The sequence below is a fragment of the Chiloscyllium punctatum genome, chromosome 4 (genome assembly GCF_047496795.1).
Source record: "Chiloscyllium punctatum isolate Juve2018m chromosome 4, sChiPun1.3, whole genome shotgun sequence".
NCBI classification, from domain to species: Eukaryota; Metazoa; Chordata; class Chondrichthyes; order Orectolobiformes; family Hemiscylliidae; genus Chiloscyllium; species Chiloscyllium punctatum.
In genome coordinates, this window is record NC_092742.1 from 6,203,181 (window position 1) to 6,228,965 (window position 25,785).

Below are 25,785 nucleotides of genomic sequence, written 5' to 3' on the forward strand. Positions count from 1 at the left end.
ACCATCGGGGAGAAGGTACAGAAGCCTGAACACACGCACCAGCCGGTTTCTAAACAGTTTCTACCCCACTGTTGTTAGAATACTGAATGGACTCACAAACTCTTAACATTCTCCTGTCCCTGTGTTTTTGTTTTTGCCGCTGTTTACCTATTATTTACTATCTATGTTACTTAACTCTGGGATCAGCCTGGATTGCTCTCAAGACAAAGCTTTTCACTGTGCCTCGGTACATGGGACAATACATTCTACTCAATTCAATTCATGTCCAGTGGCTGTCCTTTGTCTTTCTTGCTTGTTACCTCCTCAAAGAATTCTAACAGATTTGTCAGGCATGACCTTCCTTGATGAAGTCGTGCTGACTCAGCCCTATTTACCGTGACACTTCCAAATCCTCCGCAATCTCATCCTTAATAATGGAGTCTAAAATCCTACTAACTGGACTATAGTTTCTTTCTTTTGCCTTCCTCCCTTCTTAAGGTTCAGAGGGGATTGAGGAAAATACCTCTTCAGGCAGATGGTTGTTGGGAGTAGGGGTTGTGTGGAGAGTCTGGAATGCTGTGCCTGGGATGTAGTTGAGGCGGGAAACCTTGCACCCCTCCCCCCCCACCCACCAACCTTTACAAGATTCTTGGATGGGCACTTTAAATATCATAACATTCATGGCCCACTGCAGGAAAGTGGACTTCAACAGTTTCCTCATTTCCCCTTCCCCCACCTCACGCCAGCTCTAAACTTCCAGCTCAGCACTGTCCCCATGACTTGTCCGACCTGCCTATCTTCTTTTCCACCTATCCACTCCACCCTCCTCCCTGACCTATCACCTTCATCCCCTCCCCCACTCACCTATTGTACTCTATGCTACTTTCTCCCCACCCCCACCCTCCTCTCACTTATCTCTCCACGCTTCAGGCTCACTGCCTTTATTCCTGATGAAGGGCTTTTCCCCGAAACATCAATTTTACTGCTCCTCGGATGCTGCCTGAACTGCTGTGCTCTTCCAGCACCACTAATCCAGAATTTTATCAGTACAGACTTGATGGGCCGAAGATCCTTTTCTGTACTGTATGATTCTGTGATTGTAAGTCAGACCATTGTGTATTGTATAAGGTAATGGTTCTGAAGGGTTTAATGATCATGTTACCTTGACTCCACCCATTCTACTGATGTCACACAGCAGTTCTTTTCCAGCTTTCTGAGGGAGCAGCTAGATCTGTACCAGCTCCCTAAAGTCCTGACCAAATGATTCCTGACCAAATGCAGTTGTACTTATTGCAATCATGCAATAAACCTAAGAGCAGGGGCGATGATAATGATGTGTTAGTGTCATTGGACTATTATTCCAGAGACACAGGTGAATACTCTGGGAACATGGGTTCAAATCCCATGATGGGACTTAAGAAATAATATCTGGAATCATTCATACACAGTCATGAAAATGTTCATCAATTTTGAGAAATGCCCATCTGGTTCACTAATGTCCTTCAAGGAAGAAAACTGCCGTCTTTTACCTGGTCTGGTCTACATGTGACTCCAGACCTACAACAAAGTCACTGCCTTCTGGGCAGTTAGGGATGGCCAATAAATGCCATGAAAGAATGAAGGAAAGTACCTCTCTTGTAGATAGTGTCTGGTAGGGTAATCACAATCACTAACCAGCAGAGAAGCCCAGACAAAGGAGGCTTGGTGGAAGAGAACTACTCAAACATCCCCTTACCCATTTCCCACGCCACAGGATCTGCTAGGCTGCTCTCACATGGATCTGTGAGCTCCATATTGGTCAAAGTGGCAAATAGCACAAGCAACCGGGTGTGGTCATCTGGGAAAATGCCACATCACCCACTGCCTGGACGGCTGCCTGAGCATTTCATTTCTGGTGGCATCACAACTGATCTCTGCTGCTCACCTCAGCTCACTGTCTGGATTACTAACCTCATCAGGGTGCTGGAACCTCTCCCGGGCCAGCCATACCTAGAAACAGAATCCCACCAGCCCAGAGTGCTGCCCAGAGTTTATTCATCGGAACAAATAACAGTGTAATATTGCAGAATCTGGAGAAGCAAAGGTGAAGTGAGACCAAACTTCTTCAGAAGTTTGTGTAGTTAGGGTCTGGAATGTCACTGAGGAAATGTGGTGGAGGCAGACTCAAATAAGCCATCCAACCAGGTCATTGGATGTTTTTTTTTGGATCAGGATGGTGTGCAGGGATATGGGGAAAAGGCAGGAGACTGTGACAAGGGGCTAGGACAGGTACAGGCATGCTGGGCTGAAAGCCCTCGTTCTGCACTGTAACATCTCTGCGATTCTGTGATTCATCCAGGTCAATAATCTTAGCAGGAGCAGGAGAAATCAGCAAAGCCACAGATCACCAGCCATACAGGCAGCTGGCAGGAGCGCAGTACTGAGTGAGAGGGCAATTCATTGATGGAGTGCGCATGTGAATTTGCCAGGGGGCTGCCATTTCCCACGCCACAGGATCTGCTAGGCTGCTCTCACATGGATCCGTGAGCTCCATACTTTCACAAAAACACTTTCCCTCATTATAGGAACTACCACGCTCCTGGCATCAAACTGATATGGGTCTATGCCCACGAGATTCTGAGAGTCAATATCTGCTGGTTTTGAGGCCGACTGCTATAGCTGTGAGCCCACCCTGAGGACAGATCATTATCTACACAGCAGCCCCAGGTAGATATTCTCACAGAGAAGGGCACAAGGAAATTCACAGAGCTGCTTTGTCATCCACCTGAGGGACTGTCACCTTTTCCTTGACTGGATCCCACTGTAATACTGACTCTCATTGTTCATAACACTCATTACTTTCACCAGATCAGATCTTGTCAGAAAAGATCAGCTGATGGAGTGCCCTCCCTGTAATATGACCAACTCTAACCATTTCTGTCTGATCTAATAATTGTTTCTAAGATAGCCATACCAGGGAAGGCGTCCAAAAATGGTAGCACTCTGAACTACAGCCGTATAAAGGAGTGCCACATTAATAGGAGATGTTTGGAAAGAGTTGAATGTTCTGAGTTAATAAGGCTGTACTTGGCCCTTAGCCAACATTCCATTTTTTAAATTTCAAAATATACTTTATTCATGTAAATAAATCTCTGGTACTTGTACAATTTTCCATGTCGTTCATAGTTATATACATTGCATGTCTTAACATTACAAAGAACAAATTGAATTAATCGAATTCACAGTTATCCTATTAACAGTTACCTTTATTAACTATCCAGGCCCTTAGCCAACATTCCATGCATTGTTCCACACACTACAACTGATCTTCCACTTTTGACAGTGCAGGTTTTCCCTCACCAGGACTCCACTTCAAGGTGAGATTGAAAGAGATGGCAGTCTGTGGTAATGTCACCAACCTACTCCAATGTTCTGAGAGCATGTGTTTAACACCGACTACAGCAGCTGGGGAAGGTCATTAACACAAAACCTGCAATTGAAGGATGTTAATGGTAATACCACTGAACAACTCTGAATTTAGATGAGCACCTGAAACAGTCTCTGTAACATACTTACTGTAAAGCTGGGTCAGCAGGAGCTCATGCATTAAATCCCAGGGACAAAATAGCCTACTGGCATTATCGCAGGACTGTTAATCCAGAGACCCAAGTTGGGGACCTGGGTTCAAATTCCTGCCATAGGAAATGGTGGAATGTGGATTCCATAAAAATCTGGAATTAAGAGTCTAATGATGACCATGAATCCATTGTTGGAAAAACCCAGGGGCACATTTATTTGAGGGGAGCAAGATTTTAAAAAGACAAAAGGGGGAATTTTCTTTTACAGAGGGTGGTTCATGTGTGGAATGACTTTTTTGAGGAAGTGGTGGATGTGGGTACAATTACAACATTTAAAAGATATTTGGATGGATATATGAATAGGACAGGTTTGGAGGGATATGGGCCAGGAGCAGGCAGATGGGACTACTTTAGCATGAACTGGTTGGACTGAAGGGCCTGTTTCCATGCTGTATGACTCTATGTCCCTTAGGGAAGGAAATCTGCCATCCTTACCTGGTCTGGCCTACATGTGACTCCAGACCCACAGCAATGTGGTTGACTCTTAACTGGTCTCTGGATAATTAGGGATGAGCAATTAATGCTGGCTGAGTTAGTGACACCCCCTGAATGAAAAAACCCATTGAATTGAGGAGCAGGCTTTAGGGGCTGAATGGTGTAGCTCTGTTCCTGTTTTTTATGATCAGATAGAAGGGGAAGGGTTGGAGATGATCATTGTTACCACAGAGCACCATCCCAAAGTTTCAGCTAACGTCCGTACCTGGGGTCCAGTCTGCCAGTTGACAAACTCTGCTTAGAGAATCATCGAGTCCCACAGCTCGAACACAGGCCCTTTAGCCTAAACCCCTCCTTGCTGACAAAAATGTCCAGCTGCACTAACACCATTTCCCTCCGCTTGGCCCATACCCTTCTACCTTTCCTATCCACATCTTCCTGTTGTGGAGGTTAGCTCCACAACACAGAACTTCACAAGAACAATATCATTGACTAAACAAAGAAATTGTAAAATGCTGGAAATCTGAAGCAAAACCAGAAGTTGCTGGAGAAACTCTGGCAGCATCTGTGGAGAGAGAAAGCAGAGTTGACAATTCAAGGCCAGTGATGCACCAGAGCTGTTTGCAGTTAGGGGAGAAAAGGTGGCAGCTATAACAATGTAAATTAGCTCACTGAGCTTGAAAGTTACCTAGTCATGATGACAAAACATCTGAAAACAAACCTTCCAGCTCAGTGAGTTAACTTACATACTTATCATCAACCTGAGCTACAAATCTTCTCAAAAACCACCAAGTGGCATCTATGGTCAAGATTAAGTTGTGTGGGAATAGGGGAGTGGTGAGCAGATAGGTGGAGATAAAGCCCAGAAAGAAATATAGAGATATGGAAAGGGTATGTGAACAAGGAGATAATGGATAGCCGGCCAGGACAGGAGAAAAGTCGAATAACAGACAAAAAAGTGTGGCACTGGAAAAACACAGCTGGTCAGGCAGCATCCGAGGAACAGGAGAGTCGACATTTCAAACATGAGCCCTTCATCAGGAATGCTTTTTCCAGCACCACACTTTTTGACTCTGACCTCCAGCATCTGCAGTCCTCACTTTCTCCTGAATAAGAGACAATAAGAGTTAATATTAGGAGAGAATAGGTGATCTGCATTTAAAGTAATGTATATCTGCTTTCCCTGCTTTGTGTGCATAGATACTGCCTAACGTGCTGAGTTTTTCCAACTATTTCTGTTTTTGTTTTAAATCTCATTAACTGACTTTTTACTTCCTAAAGCCCAGTTCCTGGCAGCCCCAGGAGAATTCTCAGGGAATAGGACTGGGTCAGTGTCTGGGTCTGGGGCAGTGTCTGGGACTGGGATTGGGATTGGGATTGGGTCAGTGTCTGGGTCTGGGTCTGGGTCTGGGTCAGTGTCTGGGACTGGGTCAGTGTCTGGGTCTGGGTCAGTATCAGTGCCTGGGACTGGGTCAGTGTCTGGGTCTGGGACTGGGTCAGTGTCTGGGTCTGGGTCTGTGTCAGTGTCTGGGTCTGGGTCAGTGTCTGGGACTGAGTCAGTGTCTGGGTCTGGGTCACAGTCAGTGTCTGGGTCTGGGTCAGTGTCTGGGACTGAGTCAGTGTCTGGGACTGAGTCAGTGTCTGGGTCTGGGTCAGTATCTGGATCTGGGTCAGTGTCAGTGTCTGGGTCTGGGTCTTGGATTGGGTCAGGGTCTGGGTCAGGTTCAGTGTCTGGGTCTGGGTCAGTGTCTGGGTCAGTGTCGGGGTCTTGGAGTGGGTCTGGGTCAGGGTCTGGGTCAGGGTCAGTGTCTGGGTCTGGGTCAGGGTCTGGGTCTTGGATTGGGTCAGTGTCTGGATCTGGGTCTGGGTCAGTGTCAGTGTCTGGGTCAGGGTCTGGGTCTTGGATTGGGTCAGTGTCTGGATCTGGGTCTGGGTCAGGGTCTGGGTCTTGGATTGGGTCAGTGTCTGGGTCTGGGTCTGGGTCAGGGTCAGGGTCAGGGTCAGGGTCAGGGTCTGGGTCAGTGTCAGGGTCTGGTTCTGGGTCTGGGTCAGTGCCAGTGTCTGGGTCTGGGTCAGGGTCTTGGATTGGGTCAGTGTCTGGATCTGGGTCTGGGTCTGGGTCTGGGTCAGTGTCTGGGTCAGGGTCTGGGTCTGGGACTGGGTCAGTGTCAGGGTCTGGGTCAGGGTCTGGGTCTTGGATTGGGTCAGTGTCTGGATCTGGGTCTGGGTCTGGGTCAGGGTCTGGGTCGGTGTCAGGGTCTGGGTCTTGGATTGGGTCACTGTCTGGATCTGGGTCTGGGTCAGGGTCAGGGTCTGGGTCTTGGATTGGGTCAGTGTCTGGGTCTGGGTCAGGGTCTGGGTCGGGGTCAGGGTCTGGGTCGGGGTCAGGGTCTGGGTTAGGGTCAGTAACTGGGTCAGTGTCAGGATCTGGGTCAGTGTCAGTGTCAGGGTCTGGGTCTGGGTCAGGGTCTGGGTCTGGGTCAGTGTCTGGGTTAGGGTCAGGGTCTGGGTCAGGGTCAGGGTCTGGGTCTGGGACTGGGTCTGGGTCAGTGTCAGGGTCAGGGTCTGGGTCAGGGTCAGTGTCAGGGTCAGGGTCAGGGTCTGGGTCTGGGACTGGGTCAGTGTCAGTGTCTGGGTCAGGGTCTGGGTCAGGGTCTGGGTCAGGGTCAGGGTCAGGGTCTGCATCAGGGTCTGGGTCTGTGTCAGGGTCAGGGTCAGTGTCTGGGTCAGGGTCAGTAACTGGGTCAGTGTCAGGATCTGGGTCAGGGTCAGTGTCTGGGTCAGGGTCTGGGTCTGGGTCAGGGTCAGGGTCAGTGTCTGGGTCAGGGTCAGGGTCAGGGTCTGGGTCTGGGTCTGGGTCAGGGTCAGGGTCAGGGTCAGGGTCAGGGTCTGGGACTGGGGCAGGGTCAGGGTCAGGGTCAGGGTCTGGGACTGGGGCAGGGTCAGGGTCAGTGTCAGGGTCAGGGTCTGGGTCTGGGACTGGGGCAGGGTCAGGGTCAGGGTCAGTGTCTGGGTCAGGGTCAGTGTCAGTGTCAGTGTCAGGGTCAGGGTCAGGGTCAGTGGAAGCGGGACTGTGGCAGTTGTGGAGGCTGAAGGGGGCGTGCCTGAAGGGCGGGACTGACTATCTACACGCTGATTGGTGTAGCCATTAAGGGCGGGACTAGCCATTGCCTCGCTGTGATTGGTACAGGCTGCAGGGTGCATGGCACTTATCTTCGTGGTGATTGGTGAAAACTTCACAAACGGAGCTGATTGGAGCAGAGCTGGACAGTTCTGTGCCATGATTGGAGCAGGCTGGGGAAGGCGGGGTCACACGGTCGGGGTGTGTTTTTCTGTGGTTGGTGCAGACCCCGGTTCCTGAAGAAGGGCTGATGCCCGAAACGTCGATCCTCCTGCTCCTTGGATGCTGCACTTTTCCAGCATCACATTTTCAGCTCTGATCTCCAGTCCTCACTTTCTCCTCGCAGACCCTTAATGGGCGGGGTGTCACTCAAGAGACGGACTGCCCCCCCCCCCCCACTTCGCTATGATTGGTGCAGGCCGCGAGGGGGGGGCGGGCGGGTCAATGTTGTGCTGTGATTGGTGCAGGCCGCGGGGGGGCGTGGGTCAATGCTGCGCTGTGATTGGTGCAGGCCGCGGGGGGGCGTGGGTCAATGCTGTGCTGTGATTGGTGCAGGCCGCGGGGGGGGGGCAGGATGGTCAATGCTGCGCTGTGATTGGTGCAGACCGCGGGGCGGGCGCGCGGGTCAATGCTGCGCTGTGATTGGTGCAGGCCGCGGGGCGGGCGCGCGGGTCAATGCTGCGCTGTGATTGGTGCAGGCCGCGGGGCGGGCGCGCGGGTCAATGCTGTGCTGTGATAGGTACAGACCGCAGGAGGCGGGGTCAGTGGGCGGTCTGTTGTCTCCCGCTCGTTGCGGTTGGTGCTCAGTCCGCGGGCGGCACGATCCGGTTATGGCAGCGGTGGTGCTGAGCGGGAAAGAGCTGGCGGCGTAAGTGGCACCAGATGGAGGGTGGGAGGGAGGGAGGTACCGGCACCCCACCCTCACACCCTACCCCTACCCTCACACCCTACCCCTACCCCCACCCTCACCCTCACACCCTACCCTCACACCCTACCCCTACCCCCACCCACACCCCCCACCCTCACACCCTACCCCTACCCCCACCCTCACCCTCACACTCCCCCCCCCCACACCCTACCCACACCCCCCACCCTCACACCCCCACACCCTACCCCCACCCACACCCCCCACCCTCACACCCTACCCCTACCCCCACCCTCACACTCCCCCCCCCCTCACACCCCCACACCCTACCCCTACCCCCACACCCTACCCCTACCCCCACCCTCACCCCCATGTGTCCCCGGGGCGGGGGGGGGGGATTTACCTCAGAGACGCTCCACGTGCGGCTTCTTCAAACATACACCTCCCGGCCGCTGGGGGCGCTCTGGATGGAGGAGGATTGGGTCTATAAACTGCGTGACCCCTCAATCATCCCCCCCCGCCCCTCACCCCTCGGTCCCTCCCCCCACAGCACCTCCACCTGCACCCTCACCCCACTCCCCCTCTCCCACACACACTCCCTCCTCCACCCTCATTCCCTCCCCTCTCCCTCCTCCATCCCTATCCCCCTTCATCTCTGCACCCACATCCCCTTCCTCCACCCACGCCCCCTCCCCCCCCCCGGACCCTCCCCCCACAGCACCTCCACCTGCACCCCTCCCCTCCCTCACCCACATCCCCTCCCTGACCTGTCCCTCCCCTACTCCCTCCACCCACGCCCCCTCCCCCCCCCCCACCGTCCTCCTACTCTCCCCGTCTCCAACCTCCTCCCTCCCCCATAGTCCCCCTTCCCCATTCTCTCTTCTCCCTCTCCTGTCCCTGATGAAGGGCCTTTGCCCGAAACATTGATTCTCCTGCTCCTCGGACGCTGCCTATCCTGCTGTGTTTTTCCAGCATCTGCCCTTTTGCCTACTCCCCTCTGCCCCCAACTCTCATTCTGATGCGGGTATATCTGCTGAATCCAGCAAATACAAGCTCAGGAGAATGTCCATCTGTGTCATAACACCACTGTGATTCAGAGGGAGGCAGTGGTCAAATACATTTAACCTTGCTCAGTTGAATTATTTTGGAATGCCAATGAATTGGTGTGCATCATTCGAGAAGTGATTGGAAGGTGAATAAGTCTAGAAGCTATTGTATAACGTCTATCTTTTTATTTTGATTGCGGACTGAAATGGAAGAGAATCTGGTCAGCACAAGAGTTGCTCTAAAGGGTTTGTTTTTGTGCTGGATAACTCTATGACTCTATAACTGCTTTAGATACCAAGGATTGTGGAAGGGGTTGTAGAACGTTTTAAAAGCAAACTACCAACACTTACTGAAAAAGCTGATTTGACTGTTGTTTCTTTAACAAATAGAAGCACATTACTGTAGGCAGATTGACACCAGGGAGTGTGTACAAACTGAGATTCGAGGAGAGATTCAGTCAGCAACAAATAGCTGATTGGTCGGTGCAGTGATGGCTTGTTGTCAGTCACCAAAGCCCTCTGCCTGTCGACAACTATATGAGTGGCTCCCAGGCACCTTAACTTGTGGTCTGAATGAGATGGTCAGAAGCTTTCAGATCTTCAGAACGGAAGGTGCATCTTTCTGACAGTAAAATACCTGATGAAGAGCTAATGCCTGAAACGACAACTCTCCTGCTCCACGGATGCTGCCGGACCTGCTGTGCATTACCACACGTTTTGACTCTGACCCACTAGCATCTGCAGCCCTCACTTTGTCTTGGTGAAATTCCTGAAGTAGGACAGCTTAATTTTCCCCAAAAGTTGATGTAAGCAGTAAGTCAGAGAATTTGTAAGTTGTGGACCAGTCTCTCTGTGCATCCTATAAGTGATAGTGCGCAGACAAGAGTGCTAGTAAACTGGAAGGATCGCCTCAGAGAACCTTGTGATAGGGGCCACTGAACTGCCTTCCCCATAATACCCATTTGAGAGAATGATTTTATTGTCATTTGTATTTTACAGTGAAAGAAAACAGTAAAACATGGTGAAAGGCTTTCACTGTTGCCATGATTCAGCACCACTTTGAATAGTTTAAGAATAACTTTAAAAAGTTAAGAAGGTGTAACTGAAAGTAAGTCCAAAACCCATTCCGCCTCTGCAACTGCCACACCTAGCCAACGTCAAAGTTGCCAGATGCCATCTTTTGCTGCTGGACGGATGTCTCTGACAAAGCAGCTGATACCCAGGTCCGCGTGCTCGCCCCTCCATCAGCTGCGGTCCACCAGCCACTGCCGCACTCCAGACCCTGAAGAAGCTGTCGTCTGCCTTTCCTCGTCGACGCTGTTACAACTGATGCCGCCATGACTGATCTCTCCCCAGAAGGTAAGTAGAAGCAAAATCTGAAAGGACAAAAGATGAGAGAAGAAGGAAAAAAAGAAAGAAAACAAAGAAAAGTGGGCAGGGTGGACATGCCTCAGGCACAGGAGCCCAGATACTGCCTATCCTGCTGCTCTTGCTGTGAGGAGGGAAACCTCACAGGAGTTAAAGTTTTTAACAGGTAGAGTTATATGTCAGCGGTTCATAATTGTTCACAAAATTCCCCATTATTCAGCAACCAAACATCTGAAATACTCATACAACCAGCTATCTGAAAGGCAGTCTTCCTACTGCATGTGCTGGTACATAATCCGAGATTCAAAAGAGGAAGTCAGAATTGTAATCTCCTGAAGACTGACTGACTGATTTAGTGTTCAGCCATGGGGCAGTGAGGTTGGTTGGTGCAGGTGTCCCGGAGATGTTCCCTAAAGCGCTCTGTGAGGAAGCGTCCAGTCTCCCCAATGTAGAGGAGACCGCATTGAGAGCAACAGATACAGTAAATGACATTGGTGGATTTTCAGGTGAAACTTTGATGGATGTGGAAGGCCCCTTTGCCCCCCCCCCCCACCTGCTGGGACCCTTCAACCCTAGGGCATCAATGTGGACTTCACCAGTTTCCTCATTCCCTCCCCGCCCCCTCCCCAACTTCTCTCAGTTCCAACCTTCCAGCTTAGCACCGCCATCATGATCCTTCCCACCTATCCACTCCACCCTCCCCTCCAACCTCTCACCTTTACCCCCACCTCCATTCACCTATTGCACTCTCAGCTACCCTCCCTCCACCCCCCTCCCACTTATCTGTCCACCCCCGAGGCTCCCAGCCCCATTCCTGATGAAAGGCCTTTACCCGAAACATTGATTCTCCTCCTTCTCGGACGCTGCCTGATCTGCTGTGCTTTTCCAGCACCACACTCTCGACTCTAATCTCCAGCATCTGCACTCCTCACTTTTGCCTCTGGAAACAAGTTGCCTCTTTCTCTCCAGTTGTGATCAGAGCTTCACTGCCTGTATTTATGAGCGGTTCAGGGCACTCGTTTTTAACACGCACGTTCATCTGTTGGCAGTGACAAGTTTGGCTTCTCCCAGCTATTAGTATTTCTCATGTAGCCAGCGCCCCATTATCCCCACCAGTGCTGGATACCAGGGAAAGTTGTAAGAAATAGTCTTTCCTGTTCAGTACAGAAAGCTGTGCTTTCTGTCACCCTGTACTTAAAAAAAAAAGGGGAATTTTGTATACTTTTATAAAATCTTTAAACTGTGATGACTCTGGGAATAATGAGGCTTGATTCCCAGCACACTAACCCGGTGAGGCCTAACAGAAGTCTCCAGTTGGTTTCCAAGCTGGTGTTGATTGACAGCACCAACTGTAGTGTACCAGCGCTGGTGTGGTTTGGAGTTCCTGCTGAACAGCGACCCCACAGCAGCTCACAAACAAAAATCACAATAAATGTGGAATTATCGCACTTCATGGCCCCACCCAATCCTCTGTGTGCATTCTGTCCAGCTGGGACGGAAAGATGGGTCCGTTGGGCAATTTTACCTTCTTTTAAAAATCTCCAACTTTTGTAGTAGCACCGAGAATCGCAGTACCTGAATTACAGTGCCCAGTCCAGCAAGGTGTGATCGTTGGAAAAAGGATGGAAGAGCAAAGGACTGTGTGTGTTGGTTGGAGGTTACCACAATATCTCTAAATAATGGAGGAATGGACGGTGACCGTGCACAGAATCTGAGCTGTAACCGAAGCAGAAAATCCAGAAGAATAGTTACACAGTTAACAGCAGCACTGTACTTTGGCAAAGAGAACAATGACTTGCATTGATTTAGCAACTTTAGAGAAGTTAAATATCCCAAGGTGTAACGCAGGAGTGATCAGGAAACAAAATCTTAAAGCAAGTAAAGGGATATTCTGGAAGATGAACCAAAGCTTGGTCATAAAGTGAGGATTTCAGGAAAGTCTTTAAATAAGAAAGCAAAGGAGAGAGAGAGAGACTGAGGAGATCAGGGAGTAGATTCCATAGCTTGGGGGCCCAGGTGGATGTGTCTGACTCTTTAATTCTTGATGTGCAAGGAGGTCTGGAAGTTTCCGAGTTAAACCCGAGGAAGGATTCTGTGATTGCTGATGAAAGCTTGCAGGCCAGGAGTGTCCTTGGTGCAAGTAATATAAAAGCCAGCTTGAACTTTGTGATGAGTAATGTAGTCTCTGTAAACCAGGGGAGTTTAACAGAGTGGGAGAGAGGAGATTGCAGACAAAAGGCAAGGAGTGCAGCAAAGGATCTAAACAAGGAGCTGTCAGCGTAGGAACCAACTTGTAACCAGGGGGGTATTGTGACGGGGAACTGCACAGGGCCGGTCTGTTCCTCTGCCTTTCAGCTGACTATCAGCTCCATCTCACTGTGATACCTTCTCTACAATCTCTATTTATCTCCTGCAGTTCTGCCATTCTTAAACCAGAAACCAGGTCAAATTAACAAAGGTTAAGTATGAGGGAGATTACACAATTAAGTGCTGTATTCCCTGGAGGTTTGAAGGTGAAGACCTGATCTGACTAAACTTTTCAATATATTACCTGTGGATAGAGAGAAACAAAAACAGGAATTGCTGGGGAAATTCAGCAATCCGGTCGCATCCGTGGAGAGAGAAGAACAGACTTAACATTTTGAGTACAGTGTCCTTAACTCTATTTTTCTCTCCAGTATCGCTGGACTCGAAACATTAGCTCTGCTTCTCTCTCCACAGATGTTGCCAGACTTGATGAGTTTCTCCAGCGGTTTCTGTTTTTGTTTCAGATTTCCAGCATCTACAGCTTTTGGTTCAATTATAAAGCAGAAATAGTTTCTCTCTCTCTCTGTGGAATCCGGGACTAGTCTGTGTAGTGTTATGGACCAGGCTGGATCGCTCAAAACATTCCACAGTGGCCTAGACACTAACTTTTCCAGTTGTTTTGAGCAGGTGTATAGTTGATATTCCAGGAGTGATACAGCTAATGAAAACCACCCAGTTTTAAACAGAACAGGATTTATTTACAGATTACCAATGAAACACAAACAATAGAGAACAGAATATAGACTAACTTAACCTATCCAGAAATCCAACAGACTATCCCAACTTAATGATGCTGTTCCAAATTCCTGCAACAATCCCCATAAACACCCTTGGCGGAGAAGGTAAAATCAAACACCGGGTCAGAGAGATACAGCATGGAATACCTTCTTTCCTGGAGCTGTTTCTTTCACCAGCAGTCTCAAAACAAAAACTGACTGCTTGCTGTGAATAGCCAGACTGCTAAAACCACAAACAAACCAGAGAAAAGCCGAGCTGGGAGAACTGGCCACTTCCTCTTTCATTGTACAAGTGTGTTTTTTTTAAATTTAAAAGCTTCTTCAAGTGGATAAATACAAACAAGACGGAAGCTCTGTCTTGACGACCCCGCTGGGGAAAGAAACCCAAGGACGACCTAACCTTGTTAAGGGAGCAGCATTGTCACAGTAGAAACGACAGTGAAATCTCTCAACAGTGTAATTAGCCGTGTGATTTTGTTGAGCTGTTGGGGGTCTCTGAGCTGGCTGTAGGTCTCTGAGCTGTTGGGGGTCTCTGAGCTGGCTGTAGGGGTCTCTGAGCTGGCTGTAGGGGTCTCTGAGCTGGCTGTAGGGGTCTCTGAGCTGGCTGTAGGGGTCTCTGAGCTGGCTGGGGGTCTCTGAGCTGTTGGGGATCTCTGAGCTGGCTGTAGCGGTCTCTGAGTTGGCTGTAGGGGTCTCTGAGCTGGTTGGGGGTCTCTGAGCGACTCATTGTGTTTTTTCCAGCAGAGGTCCAATGGCATGTGGTTGAATCAGGCCTTAACTTGTTAGAGGGCTGTGCCAGGAACAAGACTGCAGGTAGATCCACTGGGTGCTCCACCTCTCAGCAGCGCTGTACAGGAGACAGCGGCATTTGCCTGAAGGGCATCCTCATGGAGGACGTAGAACGTATCCCTGCACATAACAAATATGGTCAGCAGTATTGTGAGCAACGCCAATGCTGTCCTTTCGCAATCTGGACCCTTAACGTTGAGTTCAATTGGCTTTTAATTTCTCTGCTAAAGGACAGTGTGGTCTCCAAGAGATGGACTATATATTGGGCAAATTACTTTGAGCTTTTGCTACTACTCTGCAATAGATAGCAATTCCAAAAGAGGTGTTTAAAATGCTCCTGTCTCAGGCAGTTCAAATGGCAGTCTCTCTCCCGGTATCTGTGCCTGTAGCTGCCTGGCCTACACTGCTTACCATTCAGAAACCTTGATAGTTCAGGGTGGAAGTATGCTCACTGAGCTGGTAGGATTGTTCTCAGACGTTTCATCACCATGCTAGGTAATGTCATCAGTGAGCCTCCGGTGAAGCACGGGTGTTCTGTCTCACTTTGTATTTCTGTGTCTTGGTCTGTTAGGGTGGGGGATAGGATTTCCGGTTCTTTTTCTCAGAGGTTGGTAAATGGAGTTCAAATCTATGTGTTTATTGATGGAGTTCTGGTTTTGAAGGCCAGATCTCTAGGAGTTCCCGTGCCTGACTCTGTTTAGCCTGTCCCAGGATGGATGTATTGTCCCAGTCGAAGTGGTGTCCTCCTTCAGCTGTATGTAAGGATACTAGTGATAGTGGGTCATGTCATTTGGTGGCTAGGTGCTGCTCGTGTATCCTGGTGGCTAGTTTCCAACCTGTCTGTCCGATGTGGTGTTTGCTGCAGTCCTTGTATGGTAGTTTGTGAGTGACATTTGTTTTGCTGGTTGTTGGTATAGGGTCCTTTAGGTTCATCAGTAGCTGTTTCAGTGTGTTGGTAGGTGATACTAAGGGGTCGGAGTCGTTTGGTCGTCATCTCTGATGCAGTGTGTTGCAGCACCCAGGATCTGCAAGCAGCAGAAGAAAAATACCTACACAGAGTATTCAAGAACAACAGGTACCCAATAAACACAGTCCGCCGATTCTAAAACAACAAGCCCAAACAAGACACAACACGCCCAGAGACTCTAGCCACACTACCGTACATCAAAGACATCTTGGAGATGGCGACCAGACTACTCTGACCCCGAGGCATCATGGTGGCCCACAAACCTACCACCACACTGAAACAGCTACTGATGAACCTAAAGGACCCTATACCGAAAACCAGCAAAACGAGCATCATAGAAACATACCCTGCAAGGACTGCAACAAATACTACATCGGAAGAAATCCACATAGACACAGGGAGAATGTGCAAATCCACACAGACTGAGGGTGGAATTGAACCCAGGTCCCGGCACTGCTAGCAGTGCTAACCACTGAGCCACTGTGCTGCCTTTGGGCTACAGGATTCGCCTCCTAGACTGAGCAGCTCCATGAACACCAATGCTTCTCGTGTATACACTGGAAGCTCTATCTCCAACAACAGAGGACACTCAGGCTGGAAGGTGTGCCTGGAGTTGACTCAAGCCCGCAACCCTCTGAGGAAAGCAGCAAGAGTTGGCGAAGCAACCCAGCTGTCAGATCTGCATCCCGTGGATGCTGAACTGTCAGAGGAGCTAAACCTGAGATCTTCTTCCCACTTCCTGATGCTGAGTGAATTCTTGCAAGAGAGGAATACTCGAGAGACCCGATCACATTATCGATGCTGGCGCTCCCAATGAAATGCTGAGGGAGTGCTGCACTGTTAAAGGCACTGTCTTTTAAATAAGTGTTCAGCTTCAGCAGCACTCTTGGGTGAATGTGACGGATTTCATAGCATTGTCTCAAGGAACAGGCATTTTCCTGTGTTCTTGGTTCATATTTCTGCCTCTGAACACCACTGAAGCACATCACAGTAAGTGGGATCCTACTGTATTTACTTTGGCTGCTGCAGTTCTTACTCGGGAACAACGATGACACTCAACGGCATCACATTGACCTTCGCGTGCTCTGCGATACCCTGACATTATGAAAGCATTTCTGCAGTACCTAACTCCTCCTTGTATCCTGTTTGTATACACTGACTTAGCTGAAGCTGGTGGTTAAGAACAACGGGAGACCATAGCTAAATCCATGACCAGCACTCCGAACCTAGTTGTGGTGTTTGAGAGACCAGCTGTTGGACGAGGTGCTGAGAGAGCAAAACAGAGCCATACTTCAGAAAAATGAGAGGGGAATCGAGGAAAGGTCTTCTGAACATTTCTAAGCCACTTTTTCAGTGCTGCAATAGTTCATTGACCTTTCAAACCTCCTGGTTTAAATTGTCTGATGCAAGCACTCATTCATCTGTAGCCAGTTTAATCTTAATGTTTGTTTTAATGGCTTGGGTTATTATCTTTGAAGATGACAATATAGAAGGGTTACTGGTTTATCTCATTGATCTGTTGACTTTACTCTGTGTTGGGCAACTTGCCTTATAGATATTTGCCTTCTCCAGCAGGAACAAACCAGCCAGAGTGCAGTGTCCTTGGGATGTCAGAGAGACTTTACCCAGCCCAGTAATACTGCCAGAATGTACCTGATTTAATGTTACTAAAGTCCCACCATCTGAACTCTCAAACCCTTTAACTGGTTCGTTCATCAAAGACAGGGACGCAAACAACATGAAGGGAAAACGAGCACAGAGGATGTTATAGACTGTAGAGTGTATTAACTACAAGAAAATTGGCATTTATGTAGCACCTATCAATGACTGTAGGACATCCCAAAAAGTATTCTCCAGCAGTGATATACTTTGGGAATGTGGGAACCCAAAGGGCAGGTATGCGCAGCAAGCTCCCTTATGGTGTCGATCGCAGTCCAACAGCAGCCTGTCCACATGAAGGAAAGCATGAAAGGAATAGACAGAATTGGAGAAATTTTGGGATAGAATTCCACAATATGGAATTGAAATGGGATGGGATATATTGTCTCATTAGAACCTGCTCCCTCTGTCACCTGCGCTGGGCCAGTAGGCCACACCTCCTCTGAGAACACCCCCCCCACCCCCCAGTCCCAGCCTGGCCCTGAACTGGCATCTTTCTCTCTCTCTCTCACTCCCTCGCCCTCTATCTAATGCTCTGCCTCCATCTACCTCTCTTCCTCTCCCTATCTCTCTCCCTCAATCTATCCCTCTCTATCTCTCTCTCTATCTCCCAGCGTGACCTTTCTGAGCTGCTCTAGCCTATAAGACCCTCAATCCTATTCCCACTAACCTGCCGATCACCCAACTTCCCATCACTGGGGAAGGTAGGGATGTGATTTCAAGACCGTAATCTCATTAAATGATGGAGAAGGTTGGAAGGGCTGATTGGCCTACTGCTGGCTTTGTTCATACATTCTGCCCCGGTCCCCATGTTAGCCAATATTATTCACGTTTTTCTTTCTTACCTTAGAACTTCGCTGTCTGTCTCACTTGTCTTTTTGTCTCTTATTTATAAATCTTTATTCAACAGCCCCTCCTGAAAAAACTCAAATCTTTCCTGTCCTCACTGTCTTTGCAAATTACTGTCCCATCTCCAATCTGCCTTCTGTGTCCAAGCTTCTTGACCATGTTATGTCCAGCTGTTCTGGACTTCCATAATCTGTCCCAACAATCACTTTGCTGTTCCTGCCACAGGACTGAAGTGTGTGTTTTTTTTTCACAAGGTCATCAATGACATCCTGTGTGACTGTGCAGGGCACAGAGTGTGTTCAAGGATCAGGCAGCTTTCTTTAACTGAGGGTTAAAGTTAGAACTTGTTGTGGTGTGGAGGTGAGGGAGGTGCTGCCTTTAATTATGTTTGTTTTACCTCTGGGTAGCCAATGAATGTTTTTTCCTTTGCTCTCCAGAGATAGGAGCCTGAACTGCCTATTATCTTTTAAGTTAATAACTAATAAACTAATCAAATGAAAAGTTCAGATAGACAAGGCAAGTGTGGTATTGTAGCAACAGTAACTAAAGAAACCTTTCAATGTGTTTGACCAAAATACATTCCGTTAGAAAGATTCATCCATGGCTCACTAATGACATAAGGCTAATGTTTGATTTTTAAATAAAGAAGTTTATTTGATTTGATATATTTTTTCACACGCACCTACGTACAGTGAAAATATAATCCAGTACAAAGAATAATGACTAACTGGAGGATTGGTCATGTCTTAGAAACCAGCAAAGAACCATCAAGCAGTTGATTAAAAAATTAAATTGAGAGTAATGCTAATGAGGTTATCCTTTTTGCATCCTGCGACTGAGTTGGTTTTAGATCCACCTTGTCGTTTTCCACTGGATTCCCGTGGGCTCTTAAAAACCCTGTACCCACTTGCTCTATCCGTTTCACACTTTGTAAATGACAGTACAATGTTAACACCACTCCAGTCATCCACATGATAGCTGTCCCACTGTAGCTATGGCTTTGGGACAAGTGGGATCTGTATTTTAATGTGGACCATGTCACTGGGATGTGGGTGATCACACTCTGGTGTTAATGATCCTCAGGGTAGTAGCACTGAGGGCTGATGCAGATTTACATGTCAGAACTATCAGAAAAAAGATGAGTTTGTGTGCACTGAGCCTCTATCATGCAAGAGATGTGGGACAAGCCAGGCAGCTGCCTTTTCACTCAGCTGGAGTTAAGTTCTTTCTCATGATCTGATAACATGATTTTATTGCTTAAGTGCTCATTCAGGCTCACCTGATTCATGATTAAATCAGTGTGCTGTGACCTTGAAGTCTCTCAAAAGTTCTACCTTTCCTGTAAACTGGAAAGTAAATCCTTCATGCATTGCAGTGTGTGTGTGCATATGCATGTGTACATGTTGTCAATTGTGTGTGTGGGTTAGTAGGGTTAGAGTGGATATATCGTAGAGTCATAGTGTTATGGAAACAGGCCCTTTGGTCCAACTCATTGGCACTGACCAGATTCTTTTCCATTTCAGTTAGTAGTCAAAAATATAGCAAAATAAAAAAGTAGTTGTTACGTAAAAGTTTCTAGACTTGTTCACTCAACTGCGCACATTGTTCCAAGATGATTCAACTGAGCAAGGTTAAATGGATCTGACTACTGCCTCCCTCTGAATCACAGAGGTATTATTGCATAGATGGCCATTCAGCCCATCGTGGCTGAGAGCCATTCTCCTGGTAAGTATCAGCTGGATTCAGCAGATATTTAATATCTTCCTAACATAGACTGGGATTGCCTGAGCGTTAAGAACTTAAATGGTGTGAAATTTGTTAAGTGCGTTCAGGAAAGTTTCCTCAAACAGTATACAGATGGTCCTATTCGGGATGGGGCAAAACCTGACCTACTCTTGGGAAGTCAGGCAGGACAGGTGACTGAGGTTACAGTGTGGGAGCACTTGGGACCAGTGACCATCATTCTAATAATTTTAAAGAGTTATGAAGCAGGACAAAATTGCTCCACAGGTTCAAGTTCTAAATTGGGGCAAGGCAAATTTTGATGGAATTAGACAGACAGGAGCTTCCTGGAGTAGTTTGTTTGCAGGTAAAGGGACCTCTGGCAGGTGGGAGGCCTTTAAAAGTGAGGTAGCGAGAGTTCAAGGTCTATATGTTCCTGTAAAGCTGAAGGGCAAGGTTGACAGGAATAGGGAACCCTGGATGACAAAAGATATTAGGCTTTGACCACAAAAAAGGAGGCGTGGCTCAGGTACAGGTTGCTGGGATCAAGGGAATCCTTTTAGGAGATACAGGAGTTTACTGAAGAAGGCAATCAGGAGGGCAAAAATGGGGCACAAGATGGCCTTGGCTGGGAAGATTAGGATGAATCCATGGAGGTTCTTTAAGTGTTATTTTTCCTTTAATATACTTAGAGAGACGATAGAACTAAAGTGGACACGTATGTGCAGAACCACAGGACATGGACAGGATCCTCAATGAATATTTCTCCTTTGTGTTTACTGTGGAGAAAGACATGAAGACTTGGGGAAGTTAGTGGTCATATCTTGGGGACAGTCCATATCACAGAGGAAGTGTCAGACATATTAGAATGTATGCTGCAGCTGTAATCAAAACTGTGGTGTGGCCACACTTGGAGTATTGCATACAGTTCTGGTCACCATGTTACAGGAAGGATGTGAAAGCATTGGAAAGGGTTCAGAGGAGTTTTACCAGGATGTTGCCTGGTATGGAGGGAAGGTCTTATGGGGAAAGGCTGAGGGACTTGAGGCTGTTTTCGTTAGAGAGAAGAAGGTTGAGAGGTGACCTAATTGAGACACATCAAATAATCATAGGGTTAAATAGCTTGGCTAGTGAGAACCTTTTTCCTCAGGTGGTGAAGGCTAGGGCAAGGCAACATAGCTTTAAATTAGATAGATACAGGACAGATGTCAGATAGTTTCTTTACTCAGAGAGTAGTAAGGGTGTAGACCACACTGCCTGCAACAGTAGTAGACTTGCCAACTTTAAGGGCATTTAAATGGGCATTGGATAGGCATATGGACAAGAATGGAATAGTGTCGGTTAGATGGGCTTCAGATTGGTTCCATAGGGTGGTGCAACATCGAGTGCTGAAGGGCCTGTGCTGTGCTGTAGTGTTCTATGTATGAAGGTGGATAAATCTCCTGGTCCTGACCAGATATATCCAAGGATCTTGCAAGAGGCTAGAGAAGAAATTGTGCGGGTCTGGCTGATATTTTTGCATCATCGTTAGCCAAAGATAAGATCTTGGAAGACTGCAGGGTAGTGAATGTTGTGCCGTTATTCAAGAAGGGCTGCAAAGAAAAGCCTGGGATCTATAGACCAGTAAGCTGAACATCTGTGGTGGGTAAGTTACTTGAGAAGATTTTGAGGGATAAGGTATACATGTATTTGGAAAGACAGGGTTTGATTAGGAATAGTCAGCTTGACTGCGTGTGTGAATTGAATTGAATTGAGTAGAATGTATTGTCCCATGTACCGAGGCACAGTGAAAAGCTTTGTCTTGAGAGCAATCCAGGCAGATCCCAGAGTTAAGTAACATAGATAGTAAATAATAGGTAAACAGCGGCAAAAACAAAAACACAGGGACAGGAGAATGTTAAGAGTTTGTGAGTCCATTCAGTATCCTAACAACAGTGGGGTAGAAACTGTTACAAAACCGGCTGGTGCATGTGTTCAGGCTTCTGTACCTTCTCCCCCATGGTAGATGTTGTGGAAAAACATTGCCAGGATGGGATGGATCTTTAAGAATGCTGGTGACCTTTCCTTGACTGCGGGCCTTGTAGATGAATTCTACAGATGGGAGGTTGGCCTTCGTGATTATCCGGGCCGAGTTCCCACTCTCTGTAACCGTCTCCGATCTTGAATGGTCCAGTTGCCATACTTAGCAAGGGTATTCACCGTCATGCCAAATTTCCTCAGCTGCCTGAAGAGGAAGAGTCGTTGTTGGGCCTTTGTAACCAGTGCGTCCACATGAAGAGTCCAAGAAAGCTTGTTGTGGATGACCACTCCCAGGAGCTTGACACTCTCCACTCGTTCCACCTCTGTGCTGGGGGACATGAGTAACATCCCTCTGAAAGTCAATAATGAATTCCTTGGTTTTGCCGGCATTAAGAGCTAGGTTGTTCTCAGTGCACTATTTTTCCAGGTCTTCCACCTCCCATCTGTAGTCTGTTTCATCGCCATCTGAGATTTGACAGACTATTGTGGTGTCATCAGTGAACTTGTAAATGGCATTAGTCTGGTATTTGGTGATGCAGTCATGGGTATACAGTAGGGGCTGAGTATGCACCCCTGGGGGGCTCCAGTGTTAAGTGTTAGTGACGATGAAATATTGTCCCCAATCTTCACTGATTGTGGCCTATGGGTCAGGAAACTGAGGATCCAGTTGCAGAGAGTGGGGCTTAGTCCGAGATCACTGAGTTCAGTAATCAGTCTCGAGGGGATAATAGTGTTGAAGGCTGAACTGTAATCAATGGGTAGGATTCTTACATAATTGTTCTTGGTGTCAAGATGATCTCGGGAGGAGTGAAGGGCAAGTGATATGGCATCTGACATAGATCTGTTGGTCCGATAGGCAAATTGGGATGGGTCAAGATTAGTGGGGAGGCTGGAGTTGATTAAAGCCATGATCAGCCTTTCAAAGCACTTCATGCCCACCGAAGTTAGGGTCACTGGGCGGTAGACATTGAGACATGCTGCATGAGCCTTGTAAGGCACAGGGATGATGTTGACCGTCTTGAAACAGGCAGGGACAGAGGCCTGCTGCAGGGAGAGGTTGAAGATGTCTGGGAAGACCTCTGCCAGTTGATCTGCACATGCTCTGAGTGTACGGCCTGGTACTCTATGTGGTCCCATCACTTTCCTTGGATTCACACAAAAGAAAACTGATCTGACCTCTGATGCAGTGACTGTTGGGGTTGGTTTGTCAGGACTTGTCGGAATAGGTGTTACCTCTCTGCTGAAATTCTGCTCAAAGTGAGTATAGAAGGCATTGAGACGATCTGGGAGGGATATGTCATCGTCCACTATCTTGCACTGTCTCTTTTTAGAACCTGTGATGTTATTCAGTCCTTGCCATAGTCGCCAGGTGTCTGTCTGGGTCTCGAGTTTGGATCGGTATTGGTCCTTGCCTGTCTTAATGGCTCTGTGAAGGTCATACTTGGATTCCTTATATTTGAGTGGGTCTCCTGATCTGAAGGCCTCATGCCTGGTCTTTAGCAGGTTCTGTATGTCCTGATTCATCCAGGGTTTCCTGTGGGGAACACCTGGATTGACTTCCTCGGTATACAGTCCTCCACACAATTGCTGATGAAGTCTGTGACGGTGGTGATGTACCCGTCCAACATACCTGCGGACTGCTTGAACATGGCCCAATCAGCCAATTCCAGACAGCACCAGAGTTGATCCTCTGTCTCCTCTGACCAGCACTGGACCTGTATCCGCGAGGAGGTCTTTTGACTGTAAGCCAGGAGAAGAAACAGGGCATTGTAGTTGGAATTCCTGACATGAGGGCGGGGGATGGAGCAGTAGGCATCCTTCACAGTGGTGTAGCAGTGGTCTAAAATATTCAGACCCCTGGTGGGGCAGGTAATGTTCTAGTGGTACCTGGGCAACACCAGCCTCGGGGTGTTCCGTCTCCAGGGTGTTAATGGGGGAGTACAGCATATCCAGAGCTTTCTCAACCTTTGCTTGTAGTGGTATGTACACAGCAGTTAGTATAGCAGCGGGAAATTCCCATGATACATAGAAACCACGGGCAATCATGCCTCACAAATTTGTTGGAGTTCTTTGATGAAGTGACCAGGAAGGTTGACAGGGGGCATAGGATGGTTGATGTAGTCCATATGGATTTCAATAAGGCCTTTGATAAGGTTCCACATGGTAGGCTGCTCTGGAAGGTTAAATCGCATGGAATCCACGGCGAGCTGGCAAATTGGCTTGATGGTCTGAAGCAGAGGGTAATAGTAGAAGGATGCTTGTCGAACTGGAGGCCTGTGACTATGGAGTGCCTCAGGGGTCGGTGCTGGGCCCATTACTGTTTGTTATCTACATCAGTGATTTGGATGAGAATGTACAAGGCATGGTTACTAAGTTTGCAGGTGATACTTAAGTAGGCGGTGTTATGGACAATGAGGAAGGTTCTCAGAAATTGCAGCAGGACCTTGGTCAGCTGGGGAAGTGGGCTGAGAAATGGCAAATGGAGTTTAATATAGATAAGTGTGAGGTCTTGCATTTTGAAAAGTCAAATCAAGGCAGGAGTTTCATGGTGAATGGTAGGGCCTTAAGGAGTGTGGGAGAACAGAGGGATCTTGGAGTTCAGGTGCGCGGTTCTCTGAAAGTGGAGTCACAGGTAGACAGGGCAGTGAAGAAGGTGTTTGGCACACTGACCTTCATCAGTCAGGGCATTGAGTATTCAATTTGGGAAGTTATGTTGCAATTCTGTAGGACATTGGTGAGGCCAAACTTGGCGTATTGTGTTTTGGTCACCTTGTTATAGGAAGGATGTTCTTAAACTAGAAAGAATGCAGAAGAAATTTACAAGGATGTTGCCAGGATTCAACGGTCTGAGTTATAGGGAGAGGTTGTACAAGCTAGGACTTTTTTCTTTAGAGAGTAGGAGACCGAGGGGCGACTTTATAGAGGTGCAGAAGATCGGGATAGGGTGAATGCACTCAGTCTTTTTCCCAGGGTTGGGGAATCGAGGACTAGAGGGCATCAGTTTAAGGTTAGAGGGGAAAGAATAAAAGGGAACCTGAGGGGCAACGTTTTTACACAGGGTGGTACGCATATGGAATGAGCTCCCAGTGGAAGCGGTTGAGGTGGGTACATTAACAACATTTAAAAAGCATTTGGACAAGTACATGGATAGGAAAGATTTAGAAGGATATGGGCCAAGTGCAGGGAAATGGGGTTAGTGTGGACGGACATTTTGGTCAGCATGGACCAGTTTGGGCCAAAGGGCCTGTCTCCATGCTGGAGGACTCTCTGAACGAGAGGATGCTGAGAGGAGAGGATTTTGTTCTGAGACAATGTGGGAACAAACTCTCGATGTCAGTTTGTATTTTGGGTGATCTTTGTGTCGGTAATGAGTGTAGTAGGCTGCATGTGGATGAGTTCATTGAGGACACAGAGCTACCGTCAAGGGCTGCTTCTGCAGAATGCCTGTCCCCTATGATGCAACACCAAGAATTTTCAGAGGTTTACCTTGGGTTGGTTGGTAGAGCAGAGAGGATTGGGAATAGTCACAGATTGGACTGGAGTCACCGAGATCAGGACAGACATGTTGGGGGGGGGGGGGAGCGGTTGGACTCAACACAGACAGTCTATTGTTTGTTTTTCAAGAGTTCAATTCTATCGTAATCATATGATGATTCTAAAATTACATTGGCAAATCTTATCAAAAATTCACATTCTGATTGTAAGTATAGTCACATTTTATTCATTTTCCGTTTCATTTGAAATTATTTTAACTCTGTGAAGACCACACATCCTTTTTCCAACTTGAGTATTTTCCATACGGTCTCTGACAGCAATTAAAAGTCACTAATGCTCAGGTGAGTCGAGAGTCACATCTAGAGTCAAAGTATGGGGCTGGAAAAGCACAGCAGGTCAGGCAGCATCCGCAGAGCAGGAGAATTGACGTTTTGGGCATAAGCCCTTCATCCGGAATCCCCATCCCCATCCACTGCCTCCAGCCTCATAGTCCTGGAACCCCCCCACCCCTTCGGCATCTGCAGTTCCCATTTTCTCCAAGAGTCACATCTAGGCCAGACCAGGTAACGATGGCAGAAGGACATGGTTTATCCAATAATCAGTAACATTTCATAGTCTCCATTGCTGAGACCAGCCTTCTTTTCTCAGTTGATGAATTAAATTTCAAGCCCAGCAGACTCCTTGTTGGGTTTCAATCTCATCGTATTGTGGCATTAGCCTAGGCCTCTGGTTGACTAGTCCAGTGCGTCAGCACTAACATTTACCAGATCCCCTATTGACCTGGACAAGAATGAAATGACTTCACTTTGA

At 47.9% G+C, this 25,785-nt stretch overlaps 1 protein-coding gene across 1 annotated transcript in view; it reads left to right on the plus strand.

The window, feature by feature from the left end:
• Positions 1 to 7,897: 7,897 nt before the first annotated feature.
• mthfd1b (methylenetetrahydrofolate dehydrogenase (NADP+ dependent) 1b) overlaps positions 7,898 to 25,785 on the plus strand; it is a 96,820-nt gene continuing 78,932 nt past the window's right edge. Inside the window, exon 1 of the mRNA XM_072568015.1 lies at positions 7,898 to 8,020. Within this exon, the coding sequence (XP_072424116.1) occupies positions 7,983 to 8,020 (38 nt within the window). The 5' untranslated portion in view covers positions 7,898 to 7,982. The remainder of the gene's footprint in view (positions 8,021 to 25,785) is intronic.